This window comes from Toxorhynchites rutilus, chromosome 1 (assembly GCF_029784135.1).
Source record: "Toxorhynchites rutilus septentrionalis strain SRP chromosome 1, ASM2978413v1, whole genome shotgun sequence".
NCBI lineage: Eukaryota > Metazoa > Arthropoda > Insecta > Diptera > Culicidae > Toxorhynchites > Toxorhynchites rutilus.
In genome coordinates, this window is record NC_073744.1 from 127,634,422 (window position 1) to 127,650,117 (window position 15,696).

Genomic DNA, 15,696 nt, shown 5'->3' on the forward strand with positions numbered 1-15,696 from the left:
AGCTGTGAACGTAAGTTTATTTTCTTGTATCAAATATGTAGGGCCTGATCACGAACGTCACTTCACGGTGAAAACGAAATGAAGTGTATGCAATTTGTATTTTATGTGATATCAACACATTTTTTGCAAATGTTTAAAAAAACGGGTACTAAAATTGTATTTAAAGATGATTTTAAATTAATTTATTTTTATTCGATTGGCGTTTGCAATCATAATTAGTAAACTCAAGATTAATCTATGAAGTTGTGAAGTTTGTTCCTCACCTGCTCAACTGTACATTGGGTGTTTCCGTGTTGGCAAACCAGATAACCTTTATATCTTCACTGATGATGACAAAAAATATTGTATACTCACAAGTATTTCAAAATCAAACTCATATGAAACATGTGCTTTGTACTTTGTACTTGCTAGTCATTTCTCTACCATGTAAAAACAATGGGCTACAGCAAAGCAGGTACAGCAGGGTACAGCTAGTAAATTTTTTAATAAAATAAACCTAAATGAAGTTAAAATGGAATTTAGCTGCAATTCAGTTATTTCCCCAATTGTTTGAATTAAAAAAGGAAAAATGTCCACGTGGACAAAAGGGGGTAGGGGTATGAAAATGTCCACGCTTGTCCACGGTGGGGGAGGGGGAGTCTAAAATCATGCTTTTTCTGTCCACGTGGTATGTGGACAGCCGCTAATATCACAACCGAGTCCATTCTACATGTAAACAGCCCAGCACAAAGATGCAATTATGATAACATGTATTTATTTTGAAAAACAATCGAATTGTTATAGATTTGATATAGCGATATAGATACTTATTTTAGAAAGAAAATTATAAGCATGCCAAATTTTTCTTAAAAAAAACTTCAACCGAACATCTAAATTAAAAATATAGTTAAAGAAACATTTGTCTCAGTGGTATTTGGTTACATTTTCTCCAGTGTCTTATATTATTTTTATTCACTCAATCAACGGCAATTCTCAATTTAATGAGCATGTATTCTCCTGAAAGCTTTATGATTATTCACGGTCAACGGTATTGAATATCGTTTTATTTCTGTAAACCTGTTTTATTAGAACTCATTTCAATAGATGTTAAACGAAAATAGTAATTTAATAACTCAATTTTTGTTTTCGTTCGATAAGTTCGATTATGGAGATATCTATGAAAATCATCTGACATCCGTCACTTGCGTTCACACGCAGCAAACCACTTCACGAACAGTTACGCTGCAGATAAATTCCCTTCGCACCGCGTTAAATATGACAGGTCCACAGGTGGTTTGATTTCAATTCATGAGCGAAAGAGCTTTCCCGCAAACCCTCCCGCAACGCATCACTATGTACTCAGCCTAATTCGTTTTTTTGCAAGTGGTGGAGGAATTTGAACAAAAATTGTGTCAAATTATGTTTTCATTTTACAATAATGCGTTGTAGCAGAAACATCAGGAAATTTATATAAAAAATCAGCCATTCCATGCCAAACCGATATAGTGGTTCTCAGATTTTCGTGAAAAGTGGTAGTTGATCGCAAAATATTGGACTCGATTTTTCAATTTTTTTTTTCCATTTCCATTTTAGGGTTGTTTGAAAAATCAGTTTTTTGCCATTTTTTCCAAAACTGATTTTTTTTCAAAAATTCATAACTTTTTAACTACTTAACCGATGCAAATGTTCGGTTTATAAAATTGAAACCAATGAGCTAGTCTTTTTTTATAGTTTACTCGGTTAAAATAGATGGTGCTGTGCTTTTTCTTGGAAGCTGAGGTTTGTCCACATAACATATCCAAAAATCGCTAACCACTCGGCCGCGGGTGCACATAGAAGAATAACTCATTAACTTCAATTTGATATGTCGATCATCTGAATCGGTCCAGTAGTTCAAAAGTCTTGAATTCTTGAAAAAAGTCATTTTTTTGGATAATAGGGGAAAATATAAAAAAAAAACTCTCTATCTCTCTATCTTAAAATTCGTCGGACAGACTAAAATCAATCATTGATCCTTATGATAAACACATTTCTGGTTATATCAATTTCAAACAAATAATACACTTCATCAAACCGTTGGCAACAAACATCCAAAGGGTATTTTGTCCGTGCAGAGTACGCTGCGCAACTTGCCGGAAGAAACCAAATTGACTGAAATTGAAGCATGTCCAAAAGTTCTACACAGTTAATATTATTGCCGAAAAGGTCAAAAATCAGCAGTCTCTGCCGAAACGTTTTCATGCTTTGTGAGTATGTGAGTTGCGAGGAGTGAAAACATTCACACATATGTACCAACACTCCCAACACACAAACGCATAAAAATTTTAAAAAATCAATCCTTCATTCCATAAGTACATGGTACGATTTACAATGAAGTGCACCTTTAATTTACTCAAAATTACGATTGATCGAGCAAGACTAACGACTGGATGTAACAATGCACAAAATTTAACTGGTAACAAAAGTACATGCTGAACTATTTAGAAAATCGTCTTACATTTCTATACTGGGATGTAAGTTCAAAGTTTCGAAAAACGAGAGCGTTAGGCCGGAACAACAAGATTTTGAGCGTTAATTTCTTCTAGCCAACTGAACGAAATGATATGATAACCGCTTCATCCGAAAGATAAAATGTCTACACGTTATAAGCTTGTTAATTATCAAAAAATAAATATAAAATCACACGTCTATGCATCGTGTTCTTCTCTCCTAATTACAAAAACCTTTTCCTTTCTGCATCCGGACTGAACGAACCATTTAGCGAAAACCGAAGTATCGATGATGATTCGATACAGATGGATTTGATATAGGAGAAGCTTTCAGCGATATTTCCAAATATTCATGCATTCATTCATTCATTGAGAATTAAGGGAAGAATGAACTTCGGGTCAAAGTCCCTTAAAAACAAGAACAGAACATCATTGAGAATTGATGCAATTTCAAACAAATGATCACCATTCAATAGATATTCCCACGTCTACGTTGCGATTATATCACAGATATAACCCACTGCTTGTTTTTTGAAACTCTACAACAAAACTGTTGTGGTAAATTTTCCAAATCAAATTGTTTGTGTTTATTTTTTATTCTAATATTATAAATTCTCTAATCAAATTTCAGACAACTAACTAACATTTAGTTTGAAATACCCTTTATTGTCATTGTTTGATATTCCATTAGAAATGAAATTTTCAATACATTAGCTAAATATGACTCCGCCCTTTTGAATATGTTCGCTAGTTTCAATGCATACGTGCGCTTACATTGGAACGTAGATACGACATGAAACATGATTACTATCCAAAACATGATAACAATGAATGAAGTCGAGAACAATGATCAAAACGTTTCCTACACTTCCGATTGCAGTCCGCAGTGAGACATTCTCAATGTAAGCTGAACATGTTACAGCTGAACATGTTAATAATGAGATAAAATAAATAAATAGTAATGGCTGTGAAGTGCTATCACACTCGCCTTATTCGCCGGACATGACTCTTTCAGATTACAAATTATTTCAAACAATGCAGTTTAATTTTACTAGAGCATCTACTTTCGATTTATATCTAGATTAGTTGAACATTTTGAAGATGAAATGGTTCGCGTAAACCGTCGTTTTGTTTCAGTGCACGCTCAAAACTATCTCTTTATCACTGAAGCTCTTTCTACAATCACACACACCCCACTGAGAGAGTTCTGGAGCTTCCTTGGGTGATATCTCTGAAGCTTCCTCTCTCTCTCTCTCTCTCTCTCTCAATCTCTCCGATGGAGAAATTACCTCACAGCGAAAGAGTGAGAGCGCGTTAACTTCGGATCAGGTTTTCTTTTGGGTGACCACATTCATACCATTTAGCGAGAAATTCCACTTCGCGATGAACGGAACGAGAAAACGCAAACTTCACTCGTAATTTTCAAACTCACATAGAAAAGTTCACCATAAGCGTTCACGTTCGCGATTATTGCAAAACACCTCTCTTAGTAATAGACAGTCTCTTTCACACTCACAGTGTATCATCGTTGTGCAACTTTTCCCTAGATGTTCGCTCATTGAGTATAACAACAACGAAAATATTGGTCGGTTTGCTACACGTGACGTTGACGTTTCTCGATGTCAAGTTGGGACAGCTGATCGCGTTGTATTCGCCAGAAGAAGGTGTGCCATTTGGGGCACTAAAATGCTGTTTGTCCTGAAGCTCACGAGAAAAATTATGATTATGGTATGAAAAAAAATGAAATTTCAAATAAATACGTGCAACTGATTCGTCAAACGGACCACAATTAAAATCAATGTTGGAGAAACGCGCGAAGCACTTCATTTTTAATTTTAGGTTATAGTTTATATGCTCATGATTTTCTATGCTGGCTGGCTTAGTAATCCATTGGTATTAACCCTCCTGTACTCGCGCACGGTGTCACAGACTGTGCGTATCTCTTTATAATCGCTATTGTGTATTTTAGACGTCATTGATATTTATTCAAAGAAAAAGATATAATTGAAAGAATAAACTCAAAAAAACACTTTTTCCTCAAATTCTTCCAGTTTTAATAGTCATTTAATTCAGCCTCCTCAAAACTAAATTATTGATTCTCGGTCTGTGAGATCATATGAGCGAATTTAGATGGTTAACCACTGCGTCAGATCGCCTCCCACAACGAAGTACACCCGTACCTCGCTTCCCAGGTAACCAGTAAGCACTAATAAATTATCTTAACCCTCCTGTACTCGCGTGCAAAATCATAACACGTATACTCGCGCACGGTGTCACAGACCGAAAATTGAACTTCTCTGTAATGTTGCCATTGTGTACCCAGCAAACATTAAATCGCATAACAAGCGTATATATAACATCATATGCCCTAAAATTTGGTTGGCATATATTGCGCCTAACTGGCATATGCATGCATAAGTGGAGGCCATATACATACATGGCAAATGCTTACCGAATTTGTTTGGATGAATATGCAACTTTGACCGGCTATAATAGCGATTATGTTGGAATTGAATTGCGATCTAATATGAATATATTCATGAATTGTCAAAGCAACAAATACGACTTTTGCCATACTCTTATACGATTTATTACAGACATAGAAAAAAAACAAATGGCGCAAAATATTTTCGTTAAATGTTTATTATAACCTCACGAATCGCCATTTTTATATATGAGTATTTATGTTCGTAGAAATAATAATTGATTGATTGACTTATGTTGGGAGTGGAATATGAATGTTTAAAATGACACAGATTGATGTTTGGTGAAAACTGCTCCGATGTGGGTTCGAACTCCGGTCGTCTGGATTATCATCCACCAGCTAACTCGCGCGGCTATCTGAAATTTAATTCAACATCGGTTAAAACTTTCGCGTGCATCAGAATTTCATTGACATTTCAATATGATGTAATATGTTCTTTATTAGGATCTAATATGATTTAATGTTTCATGATTTTCTTCAGCATGCAACACGATTTACTACAGTACTGAATCGATTTAAATTATACGCTTATACGACACACAAACTGCATCAGCGTAATATACGCATATGATGCGGATTAAATATATTTTACGACAATGTACATCATAACATTGATGTTTATTATACCGAATTGCGACTTAATTTTATAATGATATAAAAAATCGTGTTTTTATATTTTATGCGATTCCAAATATACACGATACATACTTTGGTTGATATTATATGCGATTATGATTTATTCTGATTTCTTGTAAGACTTAGTACGTGCAAAATTATACGATTTAATGTTTGCTGGGTATATTTCAGGCTTTATTGGCATTTATTTGATGAAGAGTTGAAGAGTTGAAGAGTTGAAGAGAGTTTATGATTGAATGGAAAAACTCCAAAAAATATGTTTTCTTCATTTTTATTATGTTTTAATAGTCATCTAGTTCAACCTCCTCAAAACAGCGTTATTTTTGATACTCCAACACAAATATCTAAATTCTAATTTTTCACTATTATTATTTCAAAGTAAGCCACTGAATATAATTCATGGAAGTAAAAAGAGCTATAAAACAACATAAAAACGTGTTAATCTATTATGGTTTCATTGGAGTAAGAATCAGAACATAGCATAACTGCATGCTCGAAACAAACATAATTTTTACATTTTTTTTTATCTGTATTATAGTGATTTTCAACTCATTTGGCTGGTTCGTCACTTTTTACTTCCATTTTTGGAAGAATGTCGGGAGTGAGAATTGAACTCGTGACCTTTAGCGTGAGAGGCATGGATGTTACCACTACGCCAGATCGCCTCCCATAATTTTTACATTTCATGCAGTTGTTGCGTATTTTTCGGGTCTTTTATCAAAGAGAAGAATGTATAACGACCTTCCTGACAATTACCAGATAATAAAGGTTCTGGAGTATAAAGTTTGCATATTCCTAATATTCTTTGTCTCTGTATTCTTAGTAAAATAGAAATTAATGCCTTTTTTTAGATGGGGCATAAAAAGATGATATGAGGGACTTAGAATGAAAAGGGTGTAAGTGATTTGATCGATTTCTCTTCATCAACTTTCTCTTTAGTTAATAACTCAACTGCAAAAACGTTCCCGAATCCGATAGCAGAGGTTCTGATCTATCTTCCACATTGTCAAATACAGCTGGGAATGAGTTTGCAACTGAGTTATGGCCAAAAGAGAAAGTCGATGTAGAGAAATCGATGATGTCACTTATACCCCTTTCATTTTGAGCCTCTCATATAAAAGGATTTCTAGGAACTTTCTTTTCTTTTTCTTGTTTTCTTGTCGATACTGTCCATTATAAAAAATATCCCCGAAACTGTAACTGTTAAAAATTACCATAAGCCCCCGATTAGTTTATAGTTTACTGTTTACAATTATTCCACAAGTGAAATTCTTTCACAAGTGTGTATATGAATGACCATTATATTTAGCGAATAACTATACGAAAGTCAAACATTTATATTTTGCTTTTGAACGTATGAATCAAACGACGAATATATTGACGAACAGTGAATATATGGATCCGTTCAATACAGTTACAAAAGAGACTGAAATCAAATATGAATAGTCCGGTAATGATCTTATGCATTATCTATCTATCTATATATATATATATATATATATATATATATATATATATATATATATATATATATATATATATATATATATATATATATATATATATATATATATATATATATATATATATATATATATATATATATATATATATATATATATATATATATATATATATATATATATATATATATATATATATATATATATATATATATCAAACTATATATATATAAGAATGGAGTGATGTCTGTCTGTCTGTCTGACTCGGAAACTACTGAACCGATCGACATGAAAATTGGTATGTAGGGGTTTTTGGGGCCGGGGAAGGTTTTCGTGATATTTTGAGATCCCTCCCCCCTCTCTAAGGGGGGGCTGCCAAACAAATGAAACACAAATTTCTGCATTACTCGGAAATTAACCAAGCAAACGAAACCAAAGTTGGCATGTGAAAGTTTTAGGGTGCAATAAATGTTTCTATGATGGTTAGACAGTCCTTCCCCCACTCAAAGGGGGGGCTGCCATACAAATGAAACACAAATTTCTGCATTACTCGAGAATTAATCAAGCAAATGAAACCAAATTTGGCATGTGGAGGTTTTAGGATGCAATAAATGTTTCTATGGTGTTAAGATACTCCTTCCCCCTCTCTTAGGGGTGGCTGCCATACAAATAAAACACAAATTTCTGCATTACTCGAGAATTAATCAAGTAAATGGGCGGGACGAAGTTTGCCGGGTTAGCTAGTATTCAATAAATATTCCATGCCACTAACATTCATTTATACATTTCATTCAACAATATTCTAGAATATGAAAAAAGGCACTTGTCCAAAAATGTTACTCCTATACTCGCATCGGTGTGTCAGACCGAAAGTGTTAGGCCAGGCGCAAATTTAGTCGCGTATACCGCGAGTAACTTGGCGCGATATAGCGCCTGTTTTTGTGGCTAATAAAAACAGATAGAATGGCGCAAATTGACCAGATGACGCGAGATGGTGGAGCGCTCGTGAGACACGACTCACGTGACGCTGTGGCTGAACCACAGATTCTCGTGCTGGTCGTGCCGGTTGTGGTAGTTGTGTTGGTGAACAATCATATAGCGCCGTGAATCTGACGCACGTTATTTACACTAAACTGCGACTCAATATGCGCTCCACCACGCTACGTTCGTGGAACGTATGAGTCGTGTTCGCTTACGAGCGCTATACGCTTCTCAAATTGCGCCTGGCCTTAGGTTTTTGTGGCTAATGAAAACAGATAGAACAGCGCATATTGGGCAGGCGACGCGAGATAGCGCAGTGCTCGTAAGACACGACTCGCGAGACGCTGTGGCTGAACCACAGTTTCTTGTGCTGGTCGTGCCGGGTGCGGTGAACAATTATGTAGCGCCGTGAGTCTGACATTGTATAGTTGTGCTGATCGACTGGTTGTGTTAGTAAATAAATATATCGCGCAACTAAGTGTGAGTCAGACATTGTATGCGAGTGGCGCGTTATTTACATCAAACTGAGACTCAATATGCGCACCACCACGCGACCTGTGTAACACATATGAGTCGCGTTGGTAGCTTCGTGTTAGCTCACGAGTGCTATACGCTTCTCAATTTGCGCCTAGCCTTAAAGAAGTGGCACATGTCCCCTTTGTACCAACACATGCGATACGCTAAACGTTGACGAACGACGAATAACGAAGCTAGAGAGAATCGCAAAGTCGTAGTGTTGATGTTTTCTGAGAAATTAACGAATTATTGATTTCTCGGTCTTACAGACCAATTCGCGAGTATAGGAGTGTTAAATCAGCACTGTATCCACATATAGCATACTGAATAATTGCTTATTACGCTTTATAAACCAATATAGGGTGGATATAATGCTAAAAAGGCGAAAAATAGGGCTCTTTCAATGCTCTAGTTAGGGTGCCCATACACTGTTTGACCGAAGCCAAATATTTGACTCTTTTTGACAGATAAAATTTGGTCAACGTGTACTGATCAAATATATTGTACACGAAACACGACAAGCAAATATTCAATTATTGGATGCCTAAAATATTTTTTCAGTCTGTTCTTCGAACCTGTCGGTACATTGTTAGGTTACCATGAATATTTCAGTTGATTTTTTCCATTGTTTACTACTGTGGCAAACAAAATAGTGTTTGTACAAATATCAAATCAAACTTTATCTGTCAAAAAATATCAAATATTTGACCTCCGGGCAAACAGTGTACGGCCACCTTTACAGCTATAGATAAGCTCTTCTAAAGCTTACTTAGGGCTAACTGAAAACGTCACTTGTGATGGCAGCCTTCAATAAGCATCATTGATGCTTATATAAGTGCGATTCAGTTACAACATCCACGTCACGTTCACGTCCCGTCACGTTCCGTTACGTCATTTATTCTACCATGCAATTCATATGAAAACATTCACATACACCGGCAACGTAACGACCCGTCAGCATACGTTCAACGAAAACGACCGGCAGGATTTGTAGAAAAAAATTATTGACGGAGACTAATGGCTCGTTGAGTTTTTGTCTGCGCTTTGTGTCTCAGTTTTTGTTTTGATTTTGGCTGCATTTTTTATGCCAACATATCTCCCAGTTTCAAATTTCTCAGTCAAAATCAATTCACGACTAGCTGAGAAAAACAGTCTATATATTATTATTGTTAAAATAATGATTTTCACTGAATTTTTCTAATTTTAGGACTGATTCTAGGCATGCTGATTTGAAAGAGGGCATTGCAATTTAAAATTGTTGTAGATGGCGACACCATGAATAACATTGAATAAACCATTCGTTTGACATTTGACGTGACGGTGCTGGTGCGAGCATTGACTGCATGTGTGAATTGGTGGAGACGTTGACGGAACGTAGACGTTTTTTCCGTAACGTTCTATGTGAATCGCACAATAACGTTCCATAAAAACGTCAAGTTGTTTTTCTTTCTTTTTTCTAGGAAAAAGCAATATGAAAATCAATCGGAAATCGATAAAAAAACAAAAATAATTAAAATCTCATACATTTCGGTCCCCACCCAGATTTATTGCAACAACTTTTTTATTGAAGTTTTAACAAGTTTCTTCATTATTTATAACTATGGCACACTGTTTGGAATGAGAAATAAGTATAATACGAAAATTACCTTATGAGATTCGAACCGGGGTACATCTGAAACATGGGTGTTTCTCTGTTGTGCCTTTGCTGTCTGAACCACTGCTGATATAGATAAATGAGTTGAAAATAGTCCTATTTGAACAACCGCTCAGATACCTGCTAAAGAAGATCATGTAACACCGGAAAAACCTTGTTTTGGTAGTAACTGGGTTGGAAGCATATATTTCGCCACAATTTTCCACTTTTCAAAGTTTTCCTCCAACTCTGTTGATTATCCACGTTATGTTTATTTTTAGACAACCACTTGCAACCTAGTACACAATGCTCAATGTAGGTTTTGTTTTATCCTAATGCTTGTGAGCATTATATATTAGCACTAAATGCGCATATAGGGCTTTTATTAATGCTTATTTTCATATGTATGATTTTAATGCTTGTAAGCATTATATGGTTGCACTAAATGTTCATATAGAGCTTTCATTAATGCTTATTTTCATTAATGTTAATACGCATTAATAATGGTGATATAAGGCCTATAAGCAGCTATACTGCCATGTGGCATTAGAGATGCTGAATAAGTGCTATAATAGAGCTAAACGTTAATGCTTGTGGTTACTTGAGTTTGCGGGCTAGATACGTTCCTGAACCACTAAGAAAAAAGCCGTATAACGAATCAACTATTCCAATACAAGTTCATACAAACTCTATCGGGTCGGTTCCAAGCTTGTTCAACGAAATGCCCTATAAAGAGCGGCCGTATAGCGAGGTATGGGTTTAGTATGATAATCACTTCATCCTAAAAATGGAAGGTGTACGAGTGAAGTTGATTAATTCAGGTGGAAACATACTGTTTGACCGGAGGTCAAATATTTGGCACTTTTTGGCAGATGAAATTTGGTACAAACACTATTGTGCGTTTATTCGCAAATAACATGTTTCTCCATTATAGGGGATAATTGTTTGATACAGAAAAGTAAATTTTCATTCGAAAGATTCATTTTCAACGCGCGTTATTCCTCCTGAGAATCCATTGCCATTTTCGCTAACAACAACGATGTCATTGTATTCCCTCAAAGTTTTACAAAAATTTGTCTCACTATAACAGTGATCTGCGGGCAGAGACGAATACAACAAATTAAAGACTGCTCAAACCGGACGATTCCTTCCTCGGGTTTTGCGCTTACCAACACATTTGGTGATCTATTTTTATTTATATACAGTCGAATTTCACTCGTTGCACTAAGCTCTTAGCCCAATTTGTGAAAGACTTTCACTCGTTGGGCTGAACTGTCAAAGTCGAAAATCGATCGAGGGTCACACCGATTGTTTGTTGTTATGAGAAACGCAGAAAAGTTTTCACACCACTGACGTTTATTTCATTCGTGGTTGAGTTTCGTTCTAGGTTGGATTAATTGGTAAGTTCTTAATGAAGTTTGATATTAAAATTAGCGTAGATTTAATATACGTTCATTTCGATCGCCAGGCTCAAAATGGATGGTTTGCAAGGATCCAGTACGAACGTTAACCGGAAACGGAGGAGCAATTTCCTGATGCTGGTGGAGAAGGTTCGCATAATTGAAGATTTTGAAGCAGGATGTGGTACGCATGACTTTCTTGGGAAGAAGTACGGCGTAGGATCTTCTACGGTCACGAGAATAATCCAAAAGAAAGAAGCAATTCGTGAGGCGGTGGACAAGTTCAAGGAATATGGTGTAAATAATCGAAAAACATTGAAAGAGCAGACGTTCCCTTTGCTGGAAGAAGCTCTTTACATCTGGATTTTACAGCAGCGGCAGTCCAACATTTTGTTGACAGTGGATATTCTTAAAGCAAAGGCGGAGCTGCTGTTTAAGATGTTCCAGGACCGGGGGCTCTATGCGGTGCACGGTTTTTCTGCTTCGGATGGCTGGATGCATCGTTTTAAGCAGCGGTTTGGATTGCGCGTGAAAGCCGTAACAGGAGAAAAGGCATCGGTAAACGTTGAAGCGTACCTAAATTTCAAAAAGGTTCTACAGAAGAAGATTCAGGAAATGCAGCTATCACTATCCCAAGTCTTTAATGCAGATGAATCTGCCTTGTTCATCAAGCTCCTAGCCACACGCTATGTCGTTACCTGTGATGAGACCGTGGCAAGCGGACGGAAGCAAAACAAGACAAGGTATACGTTTATGCCTTGCTCCAACATAGATGGTTCCCTAAAGCTTCCGTTGTATTTCATTTGCACTGCTGCAAAACCACGAGGAATCAACATCGAAGAACTTCCCGTTTCATATAATCATTCCAAAAAGGCTTGGATGACCAGACTGTTGTTCCGTCAATGGTTCCACGAAGAGTTTGTCCCCGCTGTTCGAAAATTTTCGGCCGAGAGAGGATTGGAGCCAAAGGCATTGCTGGTTCTTGATAATTGCACCAGTCATTATGACGTTGACGAATCTCTACAGAGTGACGATGGACTGATTCAAGTGATCTACCTCCCACCAAATGTAACTGCTGAATGCCAGCCGATGGACCAATCGGTCATCAATGCAATCAAGCGAAAGTATAAAAGAAAACTGATGCTTGCATTAATTCTGGAAAACGAACACTTAAGGTAAATTTCCAAATATTAAACATTAAATTTTTGTAATTAATTCCAAATATAAACACAAAACTATGCGCACGATAGTTTTTCGTCTGTGCTTTTTCAAAATTTAAATTCAAATTCTAATTGAGGTTTTATTTATGTACTTTCCTCTTTAGTTTCGAAGAACGATTGAAGAAGATTAATCTTCAACAGTGTATTTCGTGGTTGGCAACCTCTTGGGAGGAGATATCTGACAAAACTATACGTAATTCGTGGAAGAAATTGATCGATGGTTTGCCGGAGGATGCTGTTAATGTAGACTCGAAAGCGGCCGATGATGACTTCAAAGCGCTTGTGTCCAGGATTGTCAGTTTGGCAGGAACAAAAACATCTGAGCAAGATATTGATCTGTGGATCAAAGATCAGGTGTATGATGGTGATCATAATCCAGATTGGGTAACCAGTGAAGTGTTCTCTGATGACGAGATTTTGTCATCAGTTCTCAAGAAAGATCAACCTGAAATGCAAGAAGAATGGTTGGTAGACACAGAAGATGGAAGTAATTCGTTTGATACTTCCATTACTAGTACCGGAGATCCTGATTTTGGCGATGCAATCAAGTCAATTGATTGCCTAGTTCGCTATATGAAGCATGATGTTGCAGAAGTATGCCGTTTGAACGCGCTACGTTCGAAAATCACTGAAGTTGAATGGCTAAAACGAGCATGTTGAAGAACTCTACCATTTTGTTGAAAATGAATTTACGTGGTTTGTTTAATTTTGTTTGAAACGTTTAAAATAAATATTGTTTTTGTTGAATAATATTCGATTTTATTTATTTCAATGATTCATTTAAAATTTATTTTAAACCTAAAAACACCATCCACGAGCCCCTCGAAAAAAATTTTACGTTGTCAGAATTGACGTTTGTATTCGATTTAGTTGGGCTATAGCCCAACGAACGGGAGCCCAACTAAATCGAAGCCCAACTAAAGATAGCCCAACGAGTGAAATTCAACTGTAGATAGAAGATGTAGGAGTGCGTTATTTCATCTGAAAATCCATTTCCACTTTCAAACAAAGAACAATTTCGTTAGCACAAACATCGAATGGACTGACAACGATTATCACGATGGAAAGGTAAAACATATGGGAATTAAATTTTTCGAATTTTCCCATTTCCCTTCAGAGATTTCCGAGAATTTTCCAATTTTTCTCTCCGTAGCATCTGCGGGCATAGACGAATACACCAATATAAAGCCGGCTCAAATCGGACCATTCTTTCTCCGGGTTTTGTGCTTAAGGCAGGTTTAGAGTTCACGGGATAAAACACTTATTTGTTAGTAATTCACCAGTCCATATATAAAATGCGAGGAAAACATCTTGAAACGATAGGAAGAAACATTTTCATTTTGATAAAAGGGGCTGCCCAAATACCACGTGGACAACTTTACGAGGGGTAGGGGTTACGAAAACGTCCACGATTGTCCCCGGAGAGGGGGGAGGGGGTATGGATAGAGTCCACGTGGACACGAAAAATGATTCTTTTTAAATACAACCAATACAGTCAATACATTCAAAATTAAATTAAATAACACGTATTAAAGAATTTCAAAATTCTCCGTATTTATCAATAAACGGATTGAGCCGCCTGAGACCAAACGTTCATATGTTTTTTTCTCATATCATTGATCTTCTTCAGCGAAATCTGTATTATAAAAATATCGCACGTAAACTGCGAATGATCAAGCTATTCTCTATGACTGAATTTTTATAGTTACGGGGTATGCATAGACCCTATAAAAATTAAACGATTCCATAATGGTTGAGATTTCATGATACAGTAATTTACATTTAATGCGACATTCCGAGGCACCACTCAGTGTCGCATTGGAGGCGATTTTGACCTGTAATTGTACATCTTAGATAAGAGTAGTACAGTATCGACGTCTGTCCAATCAATGTCCAATTAAACGTGTCGCATTACAGGTCTGTTCAATTAGCAAAATGTCGTATAATTATAACAAAGTATTTTTTTCATCAATTTTTAAGAATCAATATTTACATTTGCATGAGATTGTACATGCATCACTATTCGTCAAACTTGAAACAATTGAGCCAGTATTCTGATAATAATATACGTCTACTATGATAGAGGATCATAGTTGATGAAAAAACTCTACGCATATGGTCAATTCTCAACTAGAACAGAGTTGTTGAACTTTTCTTGAGCCTTATTGTATGTCTTGAACTGATTCAATTTAGAAAATACGCTACTTGGAATAATGTTGCTGCTCATTTGAAAAATAGAAAAATTTTGCGTAGAATGTAGGTGTAAAACATTTAAATTAATGGAACCAAGTAACTTTTAGAGGTGAAGAAGAAACTTAAAATATTGTGTTTTTATGGGTTTTTTTCTAATTTTCCAAAAATGCATGATAAACTGGATTGTTTCTGTCATAAAATTGAAGCTCTCCAACCATTCTAAAATTCCTTTTTGACACCACACTGTTATCCTTCTTGTTATCTTCCACTAATTTAAACGTTTCACAACAGAATTTCATGCAAAATTTCCTCTAATGAAAGCAATTCGTGCTATACAGCGTACTTTTCGATTTAAAGTCAGTTTAAGGCAAAAAACCGGTCTCAAGGAAAAGTTCAATAATTCTTTCGTAATTGAGATTTGACCGTGGAAGATTTTTGTTTTCACCAAATATGAAATAATCCGGATCAGCTATCTAACAACCATTATATAACAATATTTTAAACAGATATAATAGTTTTCGATATTTTATTAAATTTTTGAGAAATTTTTCTCAATATTTTAAACATTTCTCTGATTTTGAATAGAAAGTTAATAGATTTCTCATAAACTTCTTTCAATCGGGAAGCAGGTTTCAAAGCTATTATTTATTGGAAAAAACGAACATTTTTTTTTAAAATCGGGATCGATCGGGGCAGAGGCT

General features: G+C 35.9%; 2 protein-coding genes across 6 annotated transcripts in view; one reads left to right on the forward strand and one right to left on the reverse strand.

Moving 5' to 3' along the window:
* The window catches only part of LOC129778206 (all trans-polyprenyl-diphosphate synthase PDSS1), a 247,833-nt gene extending 243,811 nt beyond the window's left edge, over nucleotides 1–4,022 (reverse strand). For 3 of the 5 annotated variants that reach the window (XM_055784969.1, XM_055784961.1, XM_055784980.1), the window contains exon 1: nucleotides 3,826–4,022. In XM_055784969.1, the coding sequence (XP_055640944.1) occupies nucleotides 3,826–3,828 (3 nt within the window). In that variant the 5' untranslated portion in view covers nucleotides 3,829–4,022. The remainder of the gene's footprint in view (nucleotides 1–3,825) is intronic. The other 2 variants (XM_055784991.1, XM_055784953.1) reach the window with 2 other exon arrangements.
* A 7,635-nt stretch (nucleotides 4,023–11,657) lies between these two features.
* On the forward strand, nucleotides 11,658–13,970 carry LOC129761422 (tigger transposable element-derived protein 2-like). The gene is made up of 3 exons (XM_055759141.1): nucleotides 11,658–12,757; nucleotides 12,907–13,396; nucleotides 13,956–13,970. The coding sequence occupies exons 1-3, from the start codon at nucleotides 11,658–11,660 to the stop codon at nucleotides 13,968–13,970; spliced, it is 1,605 nt and encodes a 534-aa protein (XP_055615116.1).
* Nucleotides 13,971–15,696: the final 1,726 nt, after the last annotated feature.